This window comes from Cetorhinus maximus, chromosome 6 (genome assembly GCF_964194155.1).
Source record: "Cetorhinus maximus chromosome 6, sCetMax3.hap1.1, whole genome shotgun sequence".
In the NCBI taxonomy this organism is placed as follows: domain Eukaryota; kingdom Metazoa; phylum Chordata; class Chondrichthyes; order Lamniformes; family Cetorhinidae; genus Cetorhinus; species Cetorhinus maximus.
The window spans coordinates 38,837,815-38,862,842 of NC_135884.1; the positions used below are offsets into that span (position 1 = coordinate 38,837,815).

The following is a 25,028-nucleotide window of genomic DNA, read 5'->3' on the forward strand; positions in this document are numbered from 1 at the left end:
TTGTTAATTTCAACAATTTCAGAAGCCAGCCAGTGCTAGCCACACTGTTTATTGGCTGAATAAATCAGCAAGAGGCCAATATTATGAGTGGCTAGCACCGCATAAAGCTAGCTTCCACTGCTTTAAGCTCACCTGCACCTCTGAACAGGCAGGTGCATTGTAGCTGAAGCAGGATCTGGTAGTTGTGCATGAAGTAACTGATCTGGGAAGCACTGGAAAATGGCACAACATGGGAGAGAATGGGTTCAATGTTTTCGGACATTGTTCAAGAGGCCTTGGCTATTACTACAATTTCGGTGAGTTACAATTATTTAAATAAATAAAAGCAAAATACTGCAGATGCTGGAAATCTGAAAGAAAATGTTGGAAAAGCTCAGTCGGTCTGGCAGCATCTCTGGAGAGAGAAACAGAGTTTATGTTTTGAGTCCGTATGACTCTTCTTCAGAGCTGTAATTAAAGTTTCTCTGGTTTATCTTCCGCAAATCTTTCTTCCACCTTTGGATTCCGTTCTTTGCCTTCTCACAGTTGGCTTCCTGGTTTATGGAAATTTTCACACAATAGCTACTTGTGCAAAACCACAAGCAAAGATACTCAGTTCATTACAGGATGCCCAATTGTAATAAGCTAAATACAATAATGTACAGATCTGGCATGATCATAGATCACATGGTCAGAGTATCACATGATCAAGCCTCCAGGAATGCCTCCAACTGGAGTTGACAACTGTGGTAATCTTAGGTGCAATACACCTTTAAGAGGATGTGAGCAGATTGGCCACATGATTGCATTACCCAATTGTGGTGTAGCACAGGCTACAATGTTAATCAGTAGTTTTAGAATAGGTAAAGATAAAATACTGCAGATGCTGGAAATCTGAAACAAAAATAAAAAATGCTGGAAAAACTCAGCAGGTCTGACAGCATCTGGGGAGAGAAAGACAGAGTTAGTGTTTCGAGTCTGTATGACTTCTTCAGAGCTCTGAATAGGAGCTTCAGAAATGTTAACTCTGTCTTTCTCTCCACAGATGCTGTCAGACCTGCTGAGCTTTTCCAGCATTTTTTGTTTTAGTTTTAAAATAGGGTCTGGTTGGAGAAACACACGTGTTGGTGCTCTGTTACTCGTGTTAATAAACAGCATGTGCTTTATCTTACATTGGTCTCTGCGTCTACAGAATCGTGTTTACCAACTCACTTACCAGTAGATAGGCATGCAACCATTTTTGTTGAGCAAAGCAACCCGACTCTTGGTTGATGAATTAAGATGGGCCAACTGTACTTCCCCTTAAGTAATTATTTTGTAATCTTGTATTGTTTGTTGTGTAGTTAAACTGAAAGATTGCAGTTGGCCAAGAGAGTTAAGCAGAAAGTCATAAATTTCAAATCTCTTCTGCTGGATTTGGTGTTTAAATAAAAAGTCCCTCAGCAATTTACCACCTAGGAAAAGCGCAATCTCGATTAGGATCTTTCTTCTCCTCAGGGTCGAACAGCTGATGTCTGTACCGAATGGGTGAGTACAACAGAATTCAGAGGCAGCACCTTCAAGGGAGAAGGGAAAGAATTACACCAAAATGACATAGAAATAAAGGTTAAAATAGAGTGAGAGAAGAGCTATTTTATCCAGTTGCCATGGTGACAGAGCCCCTATGTGGTACTGTTGTCCCAGAATTCTATGCGCGCGCCGCCTGGATTGAGTCCAATTTCGGCAGGCGAGGCCGGGCCCGCCGATTTCGATATCGGTCTCGGCAGGTGAGGCCGGGCCCGCCGCTCCCGATCTCGGTCTCGGCAGGTGAGGCCGGGCCCGCCGCTCCCGATCCCGGTGTCGGCAGGTGAGGCCGGGCCCGCCGCTCCCGGTCTCGGCAGGTGGTCTGGGCTTCGGCCCGCTGGAGCTCTCTGCAGACGGCTGATGAATGTATGACGACAAATAAAACAACATAAACGGCTTCCTTCGACTTATTTATTAAACTCCCTTTATACTTGTTGGTTTAACGGAACTGCTTAATTTTTTTTATAAAACAGGTAGTGTCCAGCCTCGGTGTGCGGATATGGGGTGGGGGGGGTGAAGTTTACAGATCCATGCAGCTATCAGCTATGTCAAGAACCTAGTGAAAACCTGGCGTTAACTGTTTCTATTTTGTTTACACCAGTAGATACTTGCATTTATTTTTATTTCAGTGTGTTGAGATACATCAATAAAGATTTGGGTCACTTGGAACACAAGAGAACACAGCGATCATTAAATGAAAATGTCTTATTTAGCCCATGAAGTTGAACTGAGCAAGCGTCATGAAGAAATGTAAGTGAATGTTAACAGAAGTGAATTGAGGTAAATAAACTAGGTATTTTGTGCCTTGAGTGTTGTTCAATAAATCTAGACTATGTTAAACTTTGACTAAAGAATAAGTAGCTGCTGTAATTCCAGTTTGAATTTTTTGTACCACTATATCAAAGGTCATCAACCTGATTCGTTAACACTCTCCACAGATGCTGCCTGACCTTCTGAGTATTTTCAGAATATTTGTTTTTATTTCAGAATTCCAGCAGAATTTTGCTCTTGTATTGGTGCAGTTGAGTGAACCAGTTTGTCAGATTTTCTCATCTTTTTAGGGGTGCGCACCATCTGCTCATTGTGAACTTGCATTGTGGAGAATTTGCTGTAAATTATCCCATATTTTTCTCTGCCTGCCTTGTGTCATCTGGCACCCCAGTGAACCTCATAATATTTGTTCAATTAATTTTTCATCTCCAGCTCTTAAAAATTCAGTTATATTGGCAATTGCTTGTACCAAACAAACCAAATTAATTGTGAATTTATTTGACTTTAAAACAGCTATACAAATGATGCATGAGTTGTTCTTCAAGAGTTTCTGAAGAATTAATAGCAAGACGATATAAATTATTCAAATATATAACCTTTCCTAGAGGGGAAATGTATTCAACCACCATTATGGATCAGATATATAATTGCCTATAGACACATTGGGAATACAAAAATGCTCTTCTGCCCCTCAATTTAAAAAGTTAAATGTAGTGAATAGTTGGATAGATACTAGACCACTGATCAATAGAGTCATAGTTATGTTCACCACAAGAGTCATCCATGTGTAGCAGCATAATGGTTGTGATATATCAGGGGAATGTGATCCCAGATTTAAAACCTAAAATTAAAGCTGTGCTATTCCATTACCAGTGATTTTGTCAATCTCGAGTGACAGAAATGGCCAGAATTTGTAGTCAAGATAATGGCAAGGCTAATGATGTGCTCTGTTATTTATGGGTAAAGGGTGCAATAACTTAAAGTGGGGAGCAGATATACGGTTAAATGTGAATATCCAAAAGTTGTTATCTGAGTTGCTTTGCTCTGCCACTAGCTTTCTGAAAACGGTATCTTGCCTTTAGCCTCCCTTTTCTTTTTGGAACTTGCTATATTTTCTCATTAATTGCTCATTAAACTTGTCATAGAAAGTTAAACCTTGTGATTATAAGCATAAGTTTCCTTGCAACAATGTTAGTGATCAATCCTTGTACCTATGGACTAACCTCCAGTAATATGTGCACATGGAGAACTAAATCCCCTTACTCCTCCATGGAAATCATACTGATTTGTGTTTCTCTGACTCAAAATGAATGACTTCACAATTCCCTACATTGAACTCACATCTATTATAGTTTTGCTCATTTACTTTGGTGTGTACCTTTGTAACTTCCTTCTCCAATCCACGCAATATACTTTACCTCCTAAAGACACCTACAAATTTGATACACTTCTTTCAAGTCAGTGGGCTGGATTTTGCTGTAGAAATAACAGTGAGCCTAACAGAACTTACCAGTATTTGCGTAGAGATCTGACAGCAACTCCCAGCTACCTGATGTACGCACAATCAAACGTGGAAATCTTGAAGCTGCTGCCTGAGATGCTGGTGCCATTCATTTCCTGGTCAGAGTAAAAAATGGCCCAGAAATATATGTGATGAAAAACTGAGGTCCTAGTACAGATCTCTGGAGAATTCCACTTGTTGCTTCCTGCCAATCCGATGAGGAGTCCTTTATCCCTGCATTCATCTCCTTCCTCCCAACCAATGGAAAAAGCAGCATAAAAAGCAGATAGAATAAAATGTTTGTAGAAAAATTTAGATCGGTTATGTAGTAAGATAGACAAATGACATAGGAAATTTAATTGAGAAATACAAAATAGTGCACCTGGGTTGAACAAAAATGCAAAGACATACAATAAATGCAGTTGGAAATATAGAAAGGGACCTGGAGGTAATATAAGATGCATAACTTTCAAAATCTAGACATTGTGACAAAAATAATAAAAATGCTAAGTGATGCTAGGATAATTAGTCAAAACAATACAGAGGTTATGCAGATGCTTCACGATACACTGGTCAGACCACACTTTGGACATTGTGATCAATTCTAATGTACAGCAAAAAATAGCAACAAGGCTACTCCTAAGTGGAATGAGGATGAATTATAACTTTTAGAGAAGTTCCAGCTCTGCAGAAGGGAGCCCAAATCCTCGTGTAATGAGCATCTCTTCTGCTATAGCCTTGCTTGGCAGAGATTTTTTACCCAGATACATTGGGATGTCCAAAAATATAGTTGGATACTAAAATGGAACATAATAAAAAGGAGTAGGAGTAGGTCATTTGGCCCCTTGAGCCTGCTCTGCCATTCAATAAGATCACGACTGAACTTAGACCTCAGCTGTGTCTTCGCGGACTATTCTCATATCCCTTGTTTCCCTTAGTATTCAAAAATCTAACGATCTCTGACTTGAATATGCTCAGCGGCTGAGCATCCATAGCTCTCTGGGATAGAGTATTCCTTAAGTTCACAACCCTTTTGGTGAAGAATTTCCCTCTCATCTCGGTTCTAAATGGTTGACCCCTTATTCCATACTCCCCAGCATCGAAGCTGTGAAGCCACTTAAGAATTTTGTGTTTCAGTGAAACCCCCTCTCAGCCTTCTAAACTCTAGGGAATTTAGGCCTGGCCTACTCAACCTCTCCTCATAGGACAAGCTCCTCATCCCAGGAATCAGTTTGGTACCTTTGGTACATTCCCTCTAATTCTTCCTTGGGTTAGGAGACCAAACTGTACACAGTGCACCACATGTGGTCTCACCAAGGTCCTGTACAATTACAGGAAGATGTCTTTAATTTTATATTCCAATCCCTTTGTAATAAAGACTAACATCATTTGCTTTCTTAATTTATTGTGATCCCTGCGTGTTAACTTTCTGTGATTCATGCCAAAGACACCAGATCCCTCTAAAAACTAATATTTCCCAATCTCTACATTTAAGAAATATTCTGCTTTTCTATTTTTTGCAATGCCCCACTAGTTGCAGCCTGCCACCCAGAAATGACCCATTTATTCCTACTTAATATTTTCTTTCTGTTAATGAAGCATCAATCCATGCTATCATTTTCCCCAAATCCCATAAACCCATATAATGTGTAATAACCCCATATGTGGCACCTTATTGAATGCTTTTTTTAAAAAACCAAATATGCTGCACCACTGTTTCCCTCTTATCCACACTACAAGTTATTAAAACAAAATTAGATTTGTCAAACACTTTCCTTTTCATAAATTTGTGTTGGCTCTGTCAAATCATGTTATGATTTGCGAAGTGTCCTGTTATCACGTCATTAATAATGGATTCTAGCATTTTCCCTCCCACTGATGTCAGGTTAACTGGCCAATAGTTAATTCCCTGTTTTTCTCCTCCTTCCTTTCATGAATAGCCGGTTTATATTTCGTCTCTTCCAATCTAGGATCTAGGGAATTCTGGAGGTTCAAAACCAAATGCACCAATTGTTTCTAGCCACTTCTTTTAAACTCTAGAGTGTAGGCCATAAAGTCCAGGGAATTTGGCGGAGCTTAGTCCCATTAATTTCTCCTGTACTATGTCTTTACTGGTGCTAATATCCTTATGTTCCTCATGTTCACTAGACCCTTGGTTCCTCACTGATTCCAGAATGTTTTGTCTTCTAAGGTGAAGATAATTATAAAATATTAATTTTATGTATCTGCCATTTCCTTATTTTTTTTATTCATGGGATATGGGTGTCGCTAGCCAGGCCAGCATTTATTACCCATCCCTAGTTGCCCCCTAATTCAAGGGCATTTAAGAGTCAACCACATTGCTGTGGGTCAGGAGTCACATGTAGGCCAGACCAGGTAAGGACAACAGATTTCCCTTCCATAAAGGACATTAGTGAACCAGATGGATTTTTACAGCAATCGACAATGGTTTCATGGTCATCATTAGACTTTTAATTCCAAATTTTTATTGAATTCAAATTCCACCATCTGCCATGGCGGGATCCGAAGCCGGGTCCCCAGAGCATTACCCTGGGTTTCTGGATTACTGGTGTCTTAGAGGGCGGGGTCAGTGGTGTCGACAGTGGGGTCCTAGGGGGAGAACTCAGGTGATAGGGTTGCCGTTATAATTTCTCCTGTCTCTACCTCTAAGGGTCCCATGTTTACTCTTACTAATCTCTTCCTTTTGGCATATGAGTAGAAAATTTTCAATATGTTTTTATGGCCTAGTTTATTACTTTCATATCCTGTATCCTTTATCGATTTCTTGGTCATCCTTTGCTGAATTATAAAATCCTCCCAACCCTAAGGCTTGCTCTTTTTGGCAATATTATAAGCTTCTTCTTTTAATCTAATACTATCTTTAATTCTTCTTGTTGATCAAGATTGGGTTTTTGTTCCTTTAGTGAATGTATAATAGTTGTGAAGTATAAATTAATTATTTAAAAGTTTGCCACAATAACTTGAGTACTAGTAGATTGAGCTATTAGCCTTTTTTGCCATTGATTTCTCGTGTTTTTATTCCAACTTTTTTATTTGAAATTGCACAGGAATCAGGAACAATGCAATTTTGTGTTCTATTTTTGCTCTCTAGATTAGGCCTGAGAAATACGCTGCTTCAACAAATGGAAAACAAGCTCGAAAGTCAGACAAATGAGAAAAAACTGCAAGCAGTTGAGTTTGAGTCAGCTAATGAAAGAAACGCATCACTTTTAAAAGTAAGTTATTGTTGCCCTTGAGTTGGTTTTTTTTTGCCTGTTTTTAAAATATGGACGAAACTCTGAATTGCACATGTTTGTGTTAATCAGTAGTTATGTAAACTTCTGATGGCTCATCAGCCTCACTAAATTTTTGGAAGAATTAAAATAACTCTTACATGCACAAATTCAAGGGGAAAATGCTTGTTATCATCTCTGATTGCTAGTATAGTTTAGATCACAGGCATTGACTGATGATCTTATTGCATATTTTTCACATCTCTAGAACTTTGTGCATAACAACTTCAAATCATTTGTCATGCTTTTTTGCACTGCCATAGATTATATTTACCTTTAAGCTGTTTAATGAGGTAACAAAAATCTTATTTCTTCCATTTGATGAGAGATTACTGTTGATAACAAACACATCATCATATCATATTCCTCTGTCCAATGCTTTAACAGAGCCCTTAACCTGATCCCCTCAGTTCCTTGGAAGTTTCTTCTCTTATTCGTTCTGAGGTGAAAATATGGCAATTTACTTTAGGGAGATTATTGAGTCCATGGAGTAGGAACAGGAAAGATTCAACAAGAAGATAGCAGAGATGAGACATGAGGAAAAACTAGAGAAACTGGGGCTTTTTGATTGGAAACAAAGAAAATTAAGAGGAAATCTAATAGAAGCATTAAAAAATTCAAAAGTTTTGATAAATCAGGAAAAAACATTCACTGGTCGGTGAGTTAAAGATTAGAGAATATAAAGTGTGTATGGATGAGAAATTCATTCCTGCAGTTTCAATGTCAGCAGGTACAACCATAAATTTAAGTTTACCACCAAAAGAACAAAAAGAGAACTGGCGCAGGTACAATGAACTGAGTAGCCTCCTGTGCAGTTAAAATTCTGTAATACACAATATGATCCTTATAGTGCTCTTAACATTTTCTATCCACAACCTCAAATCTGTTGAGTTTCTCTAACTCCTGTAATCTAACATTTCTCGTACAATCTTCTCACTTTTAATCACAGTTAACTTATTGTGTTACTTTTTTCAGCTTGTATGAACTGCAGTTGATTTAATTTTTAAAATTCCCTTTTGCCCATTGTATTCCTTCTCTGGTAATATTGAAAGTATCTTGGGTCAGTCTACTGCCCATCCCCAACCACTGCTGTGATTGAGACTTAAATCACCTGCTGAGCCTGTGTCTGGCTATTGGTTTGACTGGTTTTTCAGCTTCAGTCTGTTCTGGTCCAGAATATTCAGTGCCTCCAATGTACCAGTTCAGCCTTCAGTTGACTGAGGGGGAAAAAAGTGTTGAGGACTAGAATCTCAACCCAAAACCAAGGTCATAGTTTACTGTGCAGCAGTGATTCCCACGCTTCTTAAAACTTCAGAGACTTGGGGAACATAAAGCAGGCATCTCAAAACACTGGAGAAGTACCACCAGCGGTGCCCTTGCAAGATCTTCGAAATCTGGTGGCAAGAAAGTGGTCCAACAGCTCCCAAGTCAACTTGCCCAGCATTGAGGTGCTAGTCACTCAAAACCAGCACCACTGGGTGGAGCTTGCCGTTGCTATGCCTGACACCAGACTCCTGAAGCAACTGCTCCACTCAGGATTCCTGCATGGCGGGAGACTCTCAGAGGACAGTGGAATTGCTTTAAAGATGTCCTCAAAACATCCCTGAAGAGGTCAAACATACTCACTGACTCATGGGAGACCTTGGCTGGTGACAGACCAAAATGGAGAAGGCTCATTCAAGAAGGCACCGAACACATCGGGAGGCTTTGTTAGGAACGTGCAGAGGCAAAGCCAAGGCGTCAGAGGGAGCCCATAAACCTCCAAACAACCCATTTACCCAACCCTTCAAACACCACCTGCCCCGGATGTGGCAGAGTCTGCAGATTGTGCATTGGACTTATCAGCCATATCAGAACCCATCGAATTGGAGTGGAAGCAAATAATCCTCTATCCTGAGTGATTGCCTAAGAAGAACATTAGGAAGGGAAATCCTCTGCTGCTTTTGGATTTTATGATGTCCTCCAACTTTGCAACTGAGCCTGTACACCTCCTGGATCTTCATCCTTATGAAAATATCAACACCAGCGCATCCTCCGATACACTACCCTCAATCAAATTCTGGACTTCACTTGCTTCACCTGTCTCTAATTTTGAACAACAGCTTGTTGACACTTAATGCTGATTCTAAGTCGTCATTATTCCACCACGGGACCTCTGACTTTAACTTTGGGCTCCTTCCTTGTATCACTCCGTCCTGGCATCAAAACGTTAACTCGGTTTCTGTCTCCACAGATGCTGTCAGACCAGCTGAATTTATCCAGCATTTTCTGTTTTTGTTTCTATTTCCTATTGCCCATTATGATCATGTTTTTATGTATCCTAACTTCTGTTTAAGTAGACCTAAGTAACTTGTAACCTGTGCCCACTACTCGTGTGCACTCTGGACCCAAGCACAGCAATCTGTTTCCAATTTTGCCTTTTTAACGCTTTCCCTTTGCCCCTCCTCGGGTCTCTTCTATCATCATGTCTCATTTTACTTCTCCTCTCGAGGGTACTCTGCCTTCCCAATCCCCTACCCCAACCCTTCAGTACTCCTCAACCATCTTCCTTATGCTGCCATCCCAGGTTTGATTCCCTGTTAGATAAGCCGACAACTTCCACTCTGCCTTTCTTGGCAACCTTCAAGGGCACATCGAAGCTCTTTGCGCTAGCTCGTTACGAGCCGTAACCCCCAATTGCCCCAAGCCACTTTCACATTGGGGGATAACCTTGCCAGTCTTCTTCCTGTCCAACTCATCCCTTCCCACTGCTGGAGTACAAGCTTGAATGAGTCTGTAGTGTTCTGCTTTTTGATAATAAAGAGGTGATGACTTGGATACTCCTCGCTAATGTTAAGTTCATGGGAAGCTGGTGTGACTTTTTCCCTCATGCTTATGCAAAAAGCGTAGTATATCTGAGATGTAAAATCAGTTACAAATCATGCTGTAGTTTGTTCGAGGTAGAATATTCTTCCTTTCAGAGAGATCCTGAAAATATTGTTACCAAACTGCTTACTTTTCTCTTGACAGCTTTCTTTCTCCTTTAGATTACTTAACGAGTCCACTTCTGCAGATATTCATGAGAAAACCTTGGTGATTTTAGCAAGCTAGTAGCCATTCAGCAGCTAGTAGCATTACAGCTGAACCCAACCCTGTCCTCAGCTGACATGCATACTTGAACACTCCTAGCTGAGACCAGTTCTGTTGCTACCACCGGTGCATTAGAGATCAATTAACAGCACAGGTCAAATATTAAATCAGATCTCTTGGGTCTTCCTCCAATGCCTCTCCACTGTTGTCCAGTTGGTTGGGTCTGTACTGACTGGTTCTATTCTTATCTATCTAATAATAGCCTTGTATCACTTGCAATGGCTTCTCTTCCTGCTCACCCGCCGTTCCCTCTGGTGTCCCCTATGATCCATCCATGGACACACCCCATTTGAGATCTACATTCTGCCCTTTGGCAATATCATCTGAAAACATTTTGTTAGTTTTCACACGTACATTGATGGCACCCAGCTCTACCTCACCACCAGTGAACCCTCTTTTCTGTTGTGCAGCCTATTAATTTAAGTGCACGATACCTTTAAATTTTTTGCCCAACCTTGCATCATGGTATCTTAAAGGGCATGACTTCTGCATGGTACCGCCGAGTTGCTGTGTAGCCATGCATTCTAGGAACATTGCTCACTGCCATGTCTCTGAACTCCTATGTTAAATTATCTGATTACTTTCATGATATCCAGTACTGGATAAGCAGAAACTTCCTTCTATTAAATTTGGGTCGACTGAAGCCATTGTCATAAGTCCTCATCACAAACTTCATTCCGTAACTACTGACTCCATCCCTCTCCATGGCAACTGTCTGTGATTAAATCAGACTGTTCGCAATCATTATGTCACATTTGACCCAGAGGTGAGCTTCTGACATCATATCCGTGCCATCATTAAGACTATCTATTCCCATTTCCATAATATCCTCTGCTTCTGCCTCTGCACCTGTCTCAGCTCGCCTGCTGCAGAAACCTTCATCCAGGCCTTTGTCATCTCAAGGTTTATTTGTTATGTGCATTCCTGACCAGCCTCCCACATTCTACCCTCCATAAATCTTGAGGTCATCTAAAACTATGCTTTCCATGTCCTTACTTGCACCAAGCCCCATTCACCCTTCTCCCCTGTGCTCGCTGAGCTACTTTTGCTCCCAGTCAAGCAACATCTTGATTTTAAAATTTTCATCTTTTTTTTGTAAATCTCAACAAGGCCTTGTCCCTCCCTAACTCTGTAATCTCCTCCATTCCTACAACACTCCAAGACATCAATGCTCATCTAATTCTGACCTTTTGAGCATCCCTAATTTTAGCTGCGCTCCCATTGATGGCTGTGCCCTCCTAAACTTAGGGAGCTCGCTCCATAAAGCTCTCTGCCTCTCCGTCTGTCTTTTACCCTTAAAGATACACTTTAAAACATACCTCTTTGACCAAGCTATTGGCCATCGGCCCTATCGCCTTGTGTGTCTTGGTGTCAAATATTGCTTTATGATGCATCTGTGAAGTGCCCTGGGGAATTTTATTACTTTAAAGGTGCTATATAATACAAGTTTTTGTAATTATGTATGGCTCAGCAACTAATTGAGGGAGATTATACCCCTATCTGCCTGAGGGAAACCTTAATGGGTGGGCAATTAAAATGCCTTGGATTACTTACCTGCTGGAAAATCGCCTGGATCCTGCCAACTGCTGTTTATACTCTGGCTTCTGGACTGGTGGCCAAGCCACTTGCCCAAAACTGGTGGGTTCCTTCTTTAAATAAATAATTGTGACCATTGCCCCTGATTGCAACTATAACTCGGACATGTCACTTTCCTACCAGGCCAAAGAGAGTAAGGATCTGCCAGGAAGATGAAGGGGATCAAACAGGAATGATTTATTTCTACTTTCGTTTCTAGGTCAGGAGGAGCAGGAATGCTTTTCTAGCCGCGACAAAGAAAGTCGTGGCCTCCCCAGCCCCAGTTCCACCACTTCAGGAGTCCCCTCCTGGAGTTACCGTCTCAATTTATCTATCTTTATGTCGTTAAGCAGCCAAGGCAGCCTGACTTTTCCAGATGATGCCAGCCTCCAATTCATGTTGGTGAGGTGTGGAAGTTAAAATAACTCGTCTGTTTTGTGTTGTAGTGGCCGAGTTTCCAACTTGCTTCGTAACCCCCCTGCACAGAGTTAAAATTGGGGCCATCAATAAACTTAGTGAGCCATTAAGGAAACCCATTCCAACTGTTAAATTTTCATTTTTGTTTAACTCAAACAAACCTATTCCTAGCTTGCTTGTGAGGAATTGGGAGGGGTGAAAGAAGAAGGAACTAATGTCCTACAGTTGCATATCTCCCTCAAACTATATGAACAAGCTGTCATGGTATAAAGCATTTTCCCTAGATCGGGAGTGACCCTGCCAATTCTTTCAGACCTTGTGAAATATAGCTTCACTATAGTTGGGTCTAATTCAAGGAACCAAATTTGCATGGACTAGTAACTGCAACCTGCACACTATCTGCCACAGTAATCTGTGTATATATTTAAGGTTTAATCTTTAGACAAGCTTTTAAATGAGAATTTTAATCTTGATTATTAAAACCTGTATTTTCAATGTGATAAAACATAATGATTAAATGTTTTACTGAATTTTTGTTTATTAAAGGTAGAATTTTTTTGTAGGATTTGGAAGTAGCCGAAAAAAAATTAAGAGCTGAAGTGTGTACACATCTGCATCCTACTGTTCTCACTCTTGAGGTACATGTCCACTTCCTATGTTGAGCATTGTTGTTACACCAGCATTTTAATTTAGTTTACTAATTTTGAAGATGTAATAATGATTTGATCATTATTCACAGAGGAAGAGTGTGTAGAGTGATTTTCTTGAGCTGTAGTACAGTGCCCCCTTGTGTATTTGAGGAAGTTTATAGCTTACAGGCGAAATCATTTTTAAAATGTAACTTTTTTGGGGTGAGGGCAAGATAAAATGGTACATTTTGGCTTGTAAACAAATATTAGAAGCACATACTCAATGTTCTGACAAGTATCAGAATTCTAAATTAAAAAATCAAACTTAGTATGCCTGTGCTCTGCATACTACTTGGTGTGAGAAAAAGCATTACATCCTGATTCAAGTAGAATCAGCAGCTCCTTTGCAGTTTTCTTCTGCAAATCAGCACTCTTTGTACCTTCTCACAGCTGTCTGTAAAGTTTCATGGAGAGATGCAAGGGAGCAGATTACCTGCATGGCTTCTTGCCTTTGGATGGTATGTGAAACAGAGCAACGTGAACGCAAAGGGTAAAGGTAACAAGCCAACACATTTCTCAGAAAATTAAAATCTGGTCTTTTAATTTTATGTGCTTATAAGTTTTGTAGACTTTATAGAACCTCAAATCGTAATCTATAAATAACAAATTGGGTGTAAAAACCTGAAATGGAGAAGAAATGCACAATGCAATAATATAAAAACACTAAGTTTTTATTATTTTCCGAAAGTTGTTTTGTTTTGCCTGCAAATGAGTTTGTAATGTTTGGGAGAATATAATTGACTAGGATACAATTATAATTGCTATTTCTGAAACTTCTGTTTGTTCTACCCAGACAAAATACTGGGCATCCGTTGAAGAACATCTGCCTAAATGGGAACAGTTTTTACTGGGGCAAACAAAGAGTCCTGTTGAAGTGACGAATCCAAGGGACAAAAAATCACAGAAGAAAGATCCTCAAGATAAAGTTACCATTAAAAGCAGTAATTTACCCCCTTCAGCATCAACTTGCAAGACACCTCCTCAGTTTCCCCCCACACAAAATCAAAAGAGAACAAAAGTTCATAAGAAAAGGATAACATAGAAAGTACTTCCATTAACAATTAAACTTTGGGAAGATTTGTTCGAAGACTTACTGTTAACTGAACAGATCAAGTCATTTTTGCATGACAGTTTAACTTAATCCTTTGACTGCTGAATGCTTTACTGCTTTCATAATTTTCAACAGCAATTTTTTTTTTCTGTAAACTTCTATTGTGGAATGATATAAAATCAATTCAGAGAAATCTATATCTGCGCAAAATAAATGCAATTGACCAAATCAGCGCAAAAGATCAGGGAATTTTAAGGGTAAATTACATCAAACATAAATCGAGTTTCTGCAGTCTTGCACAGTGGTTTAAAAATCATTTTGCTTGAAACCAGCCTGCTCACAAAACTGGTCACACCTCCTGATCAAAATAATGAGGATGGTGAGTTTCCACTAATTGGAGGAGGCACTTCACAAAGAGCTTTTTTATTTAGATGTTTTAAAAGTTTTTACAGACTACTTAATTTATAAAGAAATTGACTCATGGACACTAGTAAATGGTTCAGTGTAGTTTTTTTCATGTGATTTTCAGTAATTTAAAATCAGGTCACTCAGGCAGAGGGCACAACACCTATTAAGAATGCCTGTTTTTTGTGATAAATCAATTTTTAGCTATATGAAGAAAATTGCACCAAGCTGGTTCAGAGAATAACAATATATTGGGCAGGATTTTCCCCCGTCAGGGGCGACGTTGAAGGGTGGGCACGCACAGGCGCGCTTCCGATCGGCGCCCCCAATCAGGGGCGTGGTGACATTTTACATGGGCAGGCCAATTAAGGCCTGCTCAGCGTGACATCTACACGGAAGCGCTATGCGCTTCCTGTGCGGGCAGGGGGGGAATCCCAAAATCGAGAGTGCGCTCTTTCGCACATGCGCACGAAAGAGTGCACTCATCTCCCTGAGGCTAAGTGCAGCCTCAGCCTCAGGGAGATCGGATCTAAATGTAAAAAAGCTAAAAATAGAAAAATAAAATCTTCCTAACGTCCCTTCACGTGACACTCACATGAGTTGGGACATGTCCATAATTTTTACAAAAACTTTATTAAAATTTTTAAAAACCTACGTGAAACCTCATCCCGCCCATGGATGAGGTTTTATACTTTTTCTAATTCACGCTGGGGCTCCTGGCCTGTCCGCCAACCTTAAGGTTGGATAGGCAGGTCCTTTAATTACTTAATTGACTCTGTCAATGGCCTCAATTGGCCATTGACAGGTTGGTGGGCGCGCAGCTGATTTCACTGCGCCCCCGCCTACCTGAAAATTTAAATGGGGCGTGGTGACGTCGGGAGTTCCACCTGACGTCACCGCGTGTCATTTTACACGTCAGCGAGTGGGCCCCACCCCCATGTGCCAACACTTAAAATCCTGCCCATTATGTTTAGGGATAAAGGCAATATATTTACAGCAAAAAAAGCACATTATCAATTTACAGGGTATTTCTATAAATGTATGACTATAAATGAGAACTGAAATCATCAGTAGTTAAATGAACCAGCTGGCATGGATTATGCAGAATGCGAAATTCCCTGGCTATGTTTACTTAGCTAATCAGTGTTGGGGTACTATTATTTACCTCCATGGGTAATGGGAAAAGTAAGCCAATGCTCTCATTTTTCAATGATCAGTGATGCATGTTGGAAAGGACATTTGTGAATTTTAGGTTTGGGTAGAATTGGTCTCTATGATGCAACCCATTGTCAAATAGTTTAAGATCTAGGCTCTTGTTAAAGAATGAGCACTTGGATAAGATAGAGGCCTGCTGACAGCAGTGAAGCCATCTTCCAGGGCGAATCACATATCTGCATGTAACAACAACTTATTTGTGAAATGCTTTTAACTTAATAAAACATTCCAAGATCTATACAAGAGGAATATAAAATAAAATAAGACACTGAGCCATATAGGGTGATATGAGGTCAGATGAGCAAAAGCTTAGTCAAATAAGTAAGATTTAAGGTGTATCTTCAAGCAGGAAAGTGAGGTAGAGAGGCAAAGCGGTGTAGGGAGGGAATTCCAGAGCTTGGGGTCTAGGCAGCTTAAGGCACAGCTACCAATGGTGGATTAGTAAAAATCTGCAATGCTGAAATTAAAGGGAATAATGGGAGATAAATTTTAAGATTTTAAACCTTTGAAAATTTTAATTGTAATAGTGTATCCTTTACTTGAAAGAGTTTGCTGTCAACTCATTTTACTTCTTCTTGATGTGGTTGGGTGACACTGCAAATAGGAGGGGAAGAGAGAAAATTGATGGACAAGAGAAGGAAGTCAAATATTCAGTCATAATTCACGATTACACTAATACTGCACTGCAATGGTAACATGAAAATATCTGCATTGCTGCAAAAATAAGGAAGTCGTTAAGTTTAAGGGGAGATGGTGGCACAGTGGCATTGTCACTGGACTGGTAATCCAGAGACCCAGGGTAATCCCACCAGGTGGTACAATTTGAATTCAATAAAAATCTGGAATTAAAAGTCTGATGATGACCATGAAACTATTGCCATTTGTCGTAAAAACCCATCTGGTTCACTAATGTCCTTTAGGGAAGGAAATCTGCTTTCCTTACCCACAGCAATGTGGTTGACTCTTAAATGGCCTCTAAACATGGGTAATTAGGGATGGGCAATAAATGCTGGCCTAACCCACGGTGCCCACATTCCATGAACGAATAAAAAAAGTGAAGGGTTAATCCATATTGAGGAGGAATGTGAGTCATAGAAAATTTGTAAAGAAATGTAATTACCTTGGTTTTTGCATCATACTTTTTTTGACTTGTTTGAGTTATGATTTTATAGGTACTTTACAGTTGTTACATCAAACATTACAGCCCAGAATTTGCTGGAAAAGTAATTACTAATTCACAGCAATTGTTATAAATGTATAGAAAACAAGGCCGTTGCAAAATACAACAAACGTTCTTTCACCTCGCCAAAATGGAGGCTCACTTGTACCCTCCCGTGAGTGTCAAGAAATTGCTAGATTTGCACCCTAAGTACGAATGGAACTTGCCTTAGAAGGTCAAGGCCACTATTTCATGGTGCAAGAACTCTGTTAATGGAATGATTTATGGTCCTTACAGTCCACCAAAGTAAATTCTGGGCCCATGTAGTTCATTCAGAATTGTGCTTGATTAAAATGTTTTGTTAATTTATCAATATATTTGCTTAAGACTCACATGTAAGGTCCTCAGAGTATGGTGCTGTATTTAGATTGCTATATTACTATGTCAGTTGATCTCCAAGTGAAAGTATTGTAAGGTAGGGGAAATCATGCAAAAATCTGTGGGACATAAAGTATTGGTTTTAGAAAAGTAGACATTCAAACCTGAAAATTCTTCAAATAAAAGATAAATTTGTGACATGGAAACAATTCTGAAAATAAAATGCAATCTCTCGAGTCAATGTTTCAAATCGCTCGAACAACTTAGATGAAGAGGTTGAGAATAATGCATTCAACTAAGTTTGCTGACGATACAAAGCTGTGAATGGGCTTCCTTTCTGGACTGTTGCTGAATGAATCGTTGACCAGGGACATGACTGCTGATAAATTTCTACTCCCCATATGCCTTTGAGGACATCTCCACCGTGTCCTACAGTGCTTGTTTGTACATTTAAGGCGCAAGCCCCAGACTTCCTGCTTGGACTTGTCCTGCTGTAACTGTAGTTCAAAATCTGCAGTCTGTAAGTGTTGGCTCCCTCCCCACCCTGCTATGATGTCACACTTCAGCCTTTGAAAGCTGTGAGACCCCAATCCATGGCTTATGTTGCAGTTTGGCTTGAGTCGGTGTCTGACTTCCCTTTTCCCTCCCACCTCCCCAACACCCATGTGCACTGCGAATGCTGTCCCCTTTTCCCCAAGCTGGCTGCTGTGAACGGTGACATATTTCAGCTTTGAGAACGTAAGCAAAAAGCAGATTATATAGCCCTTTGTGGGTGCTCTTCCATGCAATACGATCATGGCTGATGATCTGCCTCAACTCCACTTCCCTGCCCACTCCCCATACCCCTCAATTCCCTGAGAGCAAAAACCTGTCATATCTTATTCTTGAATATACTCAGTGTGGACCATCTGCAATGTTCTGGGGGTGACAATTTCAAAGATTCACAACCCTTTGCGTGAAGAAATTTCTCCTTAGCCTGGCCCTAAATGATCAACCCTTTAACCTGAGACTGAGAGCCATAGATTTCCCAGCCAGGGGAAGCAACCTCTCAGTGTCTATCAAGCCCCTTCAGAATCTTGTATGTTTCAATGAGATCGACTTTCATTCGTGTAAACTCCAAAGACTATATGTCCAACTTACTTGGCTTCTCATCACAGAACACTCATCCCAGGAACCAATCTATTGAATCTTTGTTATTGTGCCTCCAATGCTTGTATAATCTTCCTTAGGTATAGAGACCAAAGCTGCACATAATATTCTAGGTGTGGTCTCACCAAAGCTCTGTACAATTGTAGCAAGACATTTATTCTTGTACTCCAATCCCTTTGCAATAAAGGCCAATATGCCAGTTGCCTTCCTAATTGCTTGCATGCTAACTTTCTGTGACCTTGTATGAGCATGCTGAAGCCTCTCCGAACATCAACATTTAGAAGTTTCACCCCTTTTCAACAATATTCTGCTTTTCTATTCTCATTGCCAAAGTGTGTAACCTCACACTTCCCTGCATTATATTCCATCTGCCCACCTTGTTGCCCAGTCACCAAACCTGTCTATATCACTTTGCAGCCTCTTTGTGTCCTCCTCATAGCTTACATTCACAGCTTTGTATCATCAGCAAACTTACTTGAATGCATTATTCTCAACCTTTTCGCCTGGGTCATTAAAACAGATAGTGAATAACTAAGAATAATGATTCTTGCAGCATTCCATTATTCCATCTACCAACTTGAAAATGCCCCATTTATTCCCACCCTACTTCTAATCTATTAATTAACCCTCCACACATCCTAATATATTACCCCCAACTCCATGAGCCCTTTACTTGCATATTAACCTTTTGTATGGCAAATTATTGAATGCCTTTTGGAAATAGGAGCAGAAATAGGCCTTATGGTCTCTTGAGCCTGCTCCACCATTCAATAAGATCATTGCTTCTCTAATCTAGCCTCAACTCCCTTTCCCTGCTGGTTCCCCATAATCCTTGAACTCCCCAATAGCACAAAAGTTGGTGTATCACAACCTTTAATATATTCAAAGACAGCCTCCACAACACCCTGGGATAAAGAATTTCAAAAATACATGACCCTCTGAAGGAGGAAATTCCTCCTCATCTCTGTCTTAAATGGGTGACTCCTTATTCTGAAACTCTGTCCCCTGGTTCTAGATTCCCCACAAGGGGAAACATCCTCTCAACATCTACTGGTAAAGCTTCCTCATAATTTTATATTTTTCAATAAGATCAGCATTCATTCTTCTAAACTCCAATGAGCATAGGCCCAACCTGCTCAACCTTTTCTCATAAAACAACTTAGGAATTAACCTAGTGAACCTTCTCTGAAGTGCCTCCAATGCAAGTATACCTCTCCTTAAATATGAGACCAATACAATACATAGTACATTAGGTGTGGTCTTGCCAACACCCTTTATAGTCGTAACAAGACTACTCTACTTTCATACTCCATTCCCCTTGCAATAAAGGCCAACATTCTATTTGCCTTCCAAATATTTTCTGTACCTGCATGGTAACCTTTTGTGATTCATGTACAAGAACACCTATAGCCCTCTGTAGCACAACATTCTGTGCTATCTCCATTTAAATAATATCTTGCTTTTCTATTCCTGTTACAATTCCCTTGGAGACTCCAACAACCATGACCATCTTCCTCTATGCTAGGTATGACTCCAACAGGTAGAGTGATTTCCCCTGATTCCCATTGACTTCAATTTTGCTAGGGCTCTTTGATGCTACGTTAAGGCAAATGCTGCCTTGATATTAAGGGCCGGCCCTTACGCCTCATCTCTTGTGTTCAGCTCTTTTATCCATATTTGGAAAAGGCTGTAATGAGGTCAGGAGCCAAGTGGCCCTGTCAGAACCCAAACTGAACATTGGTGAGCAAGCTATTGCTATGTAAGTGCTGCTTGATAACACTATCAGCAACGCCTCCCATCACTTTGCTGATGATGATGGTGGAGCACTAATTGGCTGGATTGGACTTATCTTATTTTGTTGACAGGACATACCTGCACAATTTTCCATATAGCTGTAGCTGTACTGGAACAGCTTGGCTATGGGCCTGTCTAGTTCTGGAGCATAAGTCTTCAGTACTACTGCTGGGTTGTTATCAGGGCCCATAACCTTTGCCATATCCAGTACCTCCAGCCATTTCTTGATATCACGTAGAGTGAATTGAATTGGCTGAACACTGGCATCTGTGGTGCTGGGGACCTCAGGAGGAGGAGGCCTAGATGGATCATCCAATCGATACTTCTCACTGAAGATGGTTGTAAATGCTTTATCCTTGTCTTTTGCACTGATGTGCTGGACTCCCCCATCATGGATGAGTACAGAGATACCTGAGGAGCCTCATCCTCCAGTTAGTTGTTTAATTTTCCACCACAATTCATGATTGGATGTAGCAGGACTGCAGAGCTTTCATCTGATTCGTTGGTTGTCGGATCACTTAACTCTATCCAAAATATGCTGCTTCTGCTGTTTGGCATGCATGTAGTCCTGTGTTCTAACCTTCACCAGATTAGTGCCTCATTTAGGTGCTGCTCTTGGCATATCCTCCTGCAGACTTCATTGAACTAGGGCTGATCCTTGGCTTGATGGTAATGTTAGAGTGAGGGATATGCCGGGACATGAGATTACAGATTGCGCTGGAATATAATTCTGCTGCTGCTGTTGGCCCACAATGCCTCATTGATGCCTAGTTTTGAGCTGCTAGATCTGTTATGAATCTATTCCCTCAATGGGAAGACCGAGCTTCATCTCCATGAGGACTGTGCAGTACCAATACTGTCATGGACAGATGCATCTGTGACGGATTGACTGTTGACACTGAGGTCAAGTAGGTGTCTCCCATTAGCTGCCACAGGCCCCTGTCTGGCAGCTACATCCTTCAGGCCTCAGCCAGCTCTGTCAGTTGTGTTGCTACTAAGCCACTCTTGGTGATGGGCACTGAAGAACCCCTACCTAGAGTGCATGCTGTTCCCTTGATACTCTCAGTTCTTCTTTCAATTGGTGTCAACATGGAAGAGTACTGATTCATCAGCTGAGCGGGGTGGTAGGTGGTAATCAGCAGAATGTTTCCTTGCCCATATTTCACCTGATGCCATGAGACTTCATTGGGTCCAGTGTCAATATTGCGCACTCCCGGAACAACTCCTTCCCAACTGTATACCACTGTGCTGTCAGCTCTGCCAGGACAGACCTAGGAATGGTGGTTGAGATGGCTGGGACTTTGGCTGTAAGGTATGATTTTATGAGTATGACTATTTCAGACTGTTGCTTGACCAGTCTTTGGGACAGCTCTTCCAATTTTAGCAGATCGAATATCTTGAATAATTTCTTTTAATATTTCCTACTGTTTATTTACTGCCTTGCCTTTCAGTCTATTGCACAATTAACCTTAGCCAAACTGTCCCCTCATACCTAAGTAATTGGCTTTATTTAAGTTTGAGATTTTTATTTGGGACTGGAGTATGCCACTCTCAAACTTAATATAGAATTCAATTGTATTATCACTTTTTCCCAGGGGATCTTTTACTATGAGATTATTCATTAATGATGAATTCTATCAAACGCAGTTATTTTTGCAGCAAATCCTCAGCCAAAATCTTTAAACAGTATTGTCTATCGTTTTCTCTTCCATCACCAAAAGTAGCGCTCCCTGTAGCCAATTTTTAAAACTCATTTTTCTGTTTATATGAATTCACCAATGAAGAAAAATATACAGAATTGGAACTCCTGTCAAAATTTACAAACATTACATTAAACATTACACTTATTACTGTATCCTTTTTTTAAGGGTATTGGTAAATTTATAATTGATGATTTAAATAGTGCTCTTGTTAATTTAGTAATTTCTTTGTAATTGGAACTTTATAATGTGGAATTCAGAACTTTTATAATGTAAGTACTGTAATGTTATGTTTCTATTTCTTTTACTCACTAGAGGTCACTATGAGATGACAAAATCTGTTTGTTCATCATCAACTCTGTCAGTAAATGGGACCAATAGTTGAATTTAATCTGATCTTCAGAAATTAAAAATGTATTTTAATCTTATAATTGTGCAATTGATATCCTGAATTATGATTATGCATTATCAGTTAACTACAGCTGCAGTGAAACATATACAAATGCATTAACATCAGACAATATGGTGATTCTAAACGCCACTTCATAATATTCATCTTGTTCACATTAGATATGTGAAGTTTTGGACATAAATTCAGGATGGAATTAATACAGTTCAACAGATTCAAACTTAAGACAAAATTAACACAATTAATAATAGATTCTGGAATAATTCTTTATATAGATGGTGCTAACTAAATACAGATTGACATTAGAAACTTTAGAACAATTTTGTATCATATTTGCTGAAATTAAGTTAAGTCAACTGACCGCCTATTGTATTATTTATAGGTAGTCTGATATTTGGAGTGTGCTTTTGATATTTGCCATGATTCCATTTTAAGCCAGGCCAATAGCATGTCAGAAAGGACGAGAGTTGAGAATTTTAAAATTAAAACTCTAGGGGCTGGATTTTACCGTCGGCGAGCGGGGGCAGGGCCCGCTCACCAACGCGTAAAATGACGCGTGGTGACGTCGGACGGAACTCCCGACGTCACCACGCCCCATTTAAATTTTCCGGAAGGCGGGGGCTCTGCAAAGTCAGCTGCGCGCCCGCTGAGCAATTAAAGTAATTGGTGGACCTGCCCGTCCAACCTTAAGGTTGCCGGGCAGGCCAGGAGCCCCAGCGCGAACTAGAAAAAGCATGAAACATCATCCACGGGCGGGATGAGGTTTCATGTAGGGTTTTAAAAATTTTAATAAAGTTTTTTTGGAAATTATGAAAATGTCCCAACTCATGTGACATTGTCACATGAGGGGACGTTAGGGAAATTTTATTTTTCTATTTTGAGCTTTTTCACATTTAGAGCCGATCTCCCTGAGGCTGCACTTAGCCTCAGGGAGATGAACGCACTCTTTCGTGCACTTGCGCAATAGAGCGCACTCTCAGTTTTGGGATTCCCCCCCACCCTCTGCGCCCGCACAGAGAGCGCATAGCGCCTCCCTCTGGACGTCACGCTGGCGGGCCTTAATTGGCCCGCCCACGTAAAATGGCGCCGCGCCTCCAATCGGGGGAAAATTCAGCCCTAGGATTCAAGATAAGTTGGAGTTTGCCTGTTAAATAGCATTGGAGATACAACAAATTATGACACATGGGGCTTTAGCTTCTGAGGTACTCACTGTCGATCCGGTAGCGTATCCTGGAAATTGCACATCAGGACCCTGTGGAAGTCCCAATGCACACACAGGTGTGCTAAAAGTTCGCTGCATTCAAACTTGCTACCTGCAATTTTGCACAGCTGATTACATTATATTGAAGGGTTTTCCATTTAAATTGACATGACAGTGCAAACTTTGGCTGGATGCCCCAAGGATATGCAAGTATATACATGGTTTTCTTTACACGCCTTCATTCTTGGTCTAACAGCAATGAAGAGGGGCAGCAGACATTTTGGAGAGATTCTTTAGGTGGGTTAAAAGTTTTTAATTTTTAACAGATTTTCAAAATATATGTAATGTGCAGAAAGTGTAAGAAAGATAGAAATTTTAATCTTTTTACAACTTTGCCATGCAATTCTGCTGTTTATTCCTTTAAAAAGTGTTTTCCTATGTAACAAGATGAATGTAACTTATAAAAGTGCCTGTAATGAGTTTCAGCTAAAGTTATTTTGTGAAATATATGTTCATGATGCATTTCAATGCAGTATGTTGTATTCTAGTTTTAAGAGTCTCTTTAATGCAATGTTGATCTTTAGAAGCCTCTTAAATAGTAAACTTGATGTATGTGAAATGGAGTTCTGCATTTACTCTTACAAGTCTATGTATCCAATTTGGCTATTTCAAATGCTTTATAAAAGCGTAATGTTTAAAATGACATATGCAAGCCTCCTGTAAGCTGATGTGAACTATCTCTGACAGGTATTCCAGAATACAGTGTGGATTCCAAACTTCAACTGGCACCTAGCAATTTCTGCTTTGTTTGTTGGAACTGCACTACTTATGTTGAGGGCTCGACGTTGGCGCAAGGACCATGAGAGGAGTCAGTCAAAGTATCCGCTTGCTGAGCAAGAAGATCAGTTACTGACCCCAGAAAGTGTACAGACAAAGGATGTCATATGAAATGATGTCAGAAGAGCTGCGTGTCAGAAGACTATGCTTCAGCAAGGAAGCGATGCTTCTGTGAAATATTGAAGGAAGACCCGAAGCCAAACTCGAAATGCCACACTGTCTTAACAGTGGAGATGAAACTCACGACAACACTGAATTTCTTTGCATGTGGGTTTTTTCAACATTGTATTAGTGACATGTGTAACATTTCGCAGAATGCTGCGAGGGCCTGCATTCACCAGGTAACTGAAGCAAATTTTTCGTAGGGCTTCAGAGTTTATTAATTTTGACATATCCTCTGTGAGGATGAAGTCGTCCCTCGCGTTCCACAGGATTGCTGGTTTCCTGTAAGTTATTGGCGCTTTCGATGGAACGCATGTGCCATTGAAGACGCCAAAAGATGAGGCTGTTTGCTTCATCAACAGGAAGGGTTTCCATTCTTTAAATGTGATGATGCCCAAATGAAGACCCTCAATGTAAATGCAAACAACCAGGGAAGTGCCCATAACTCATTCGTCCTGATGAACTCAAGGTTGCACCAGACCATGACTACGTCACCAGGGATTACAGGATGGAAACTGGGTGATAAGGGATACCCACTAAGAATGTGGTTTATGACACCTTTTTGAAGGACCACCGATGAAGCACAGGAGCAAAATAACCGTGCACATGCAGCAACGCATCAGGTGGTGGAGAGGACGTTAGAACTATTCA

At 40.4% G+C, this 25,028-nt stretch overlaps 1 protein-coding gene across 4 annotated transcripts; it reads left to right on the top strand.

The window, feature by feature from the left end:
* Nucleotides 1-1,824: 1,824 nt before the first annotated feature.
* cep15 (centrosomal protein 15) lies at nt 1,825-17,359 on the top strand. 4 transcript variants are annotated; one of them, XM_078543633.1, is made up of 5 exons: nt 1,825-1,908; nt 2,144-2,292; nt 6,927-7,050; nt 12,792-12,866; nt 13,711-17,359. In XM_078543633.1, the coding sequence occupies exons 2-5, from the start codon at nt 2,237-2,239 to the stop codon at nt 13,957-13,959; spliced, it is 504 nt and encodes a 167-aa protein (XP_078399759.1). In that variant the 5' UTR covers nt 1,825-1,908; nt 2,144-2,236; the 3' UTR covers nt 13,960-17,359. The 4 variants fall into 4 exon arrangements, with proteins under 4 accessions (XP_078399759.1, XP_078399762.1, XP_078399761.1 ...); XM_078543635.1 differs by having other exon boundaries at nt 1,846-1,899; nt 2,141-2,292; XM_078543636.1 differs by lacking the exon at nt 12,792-12,866.
* Nucleotides 17,360-25,028: the final 7,669 nt, after the last annotated feature.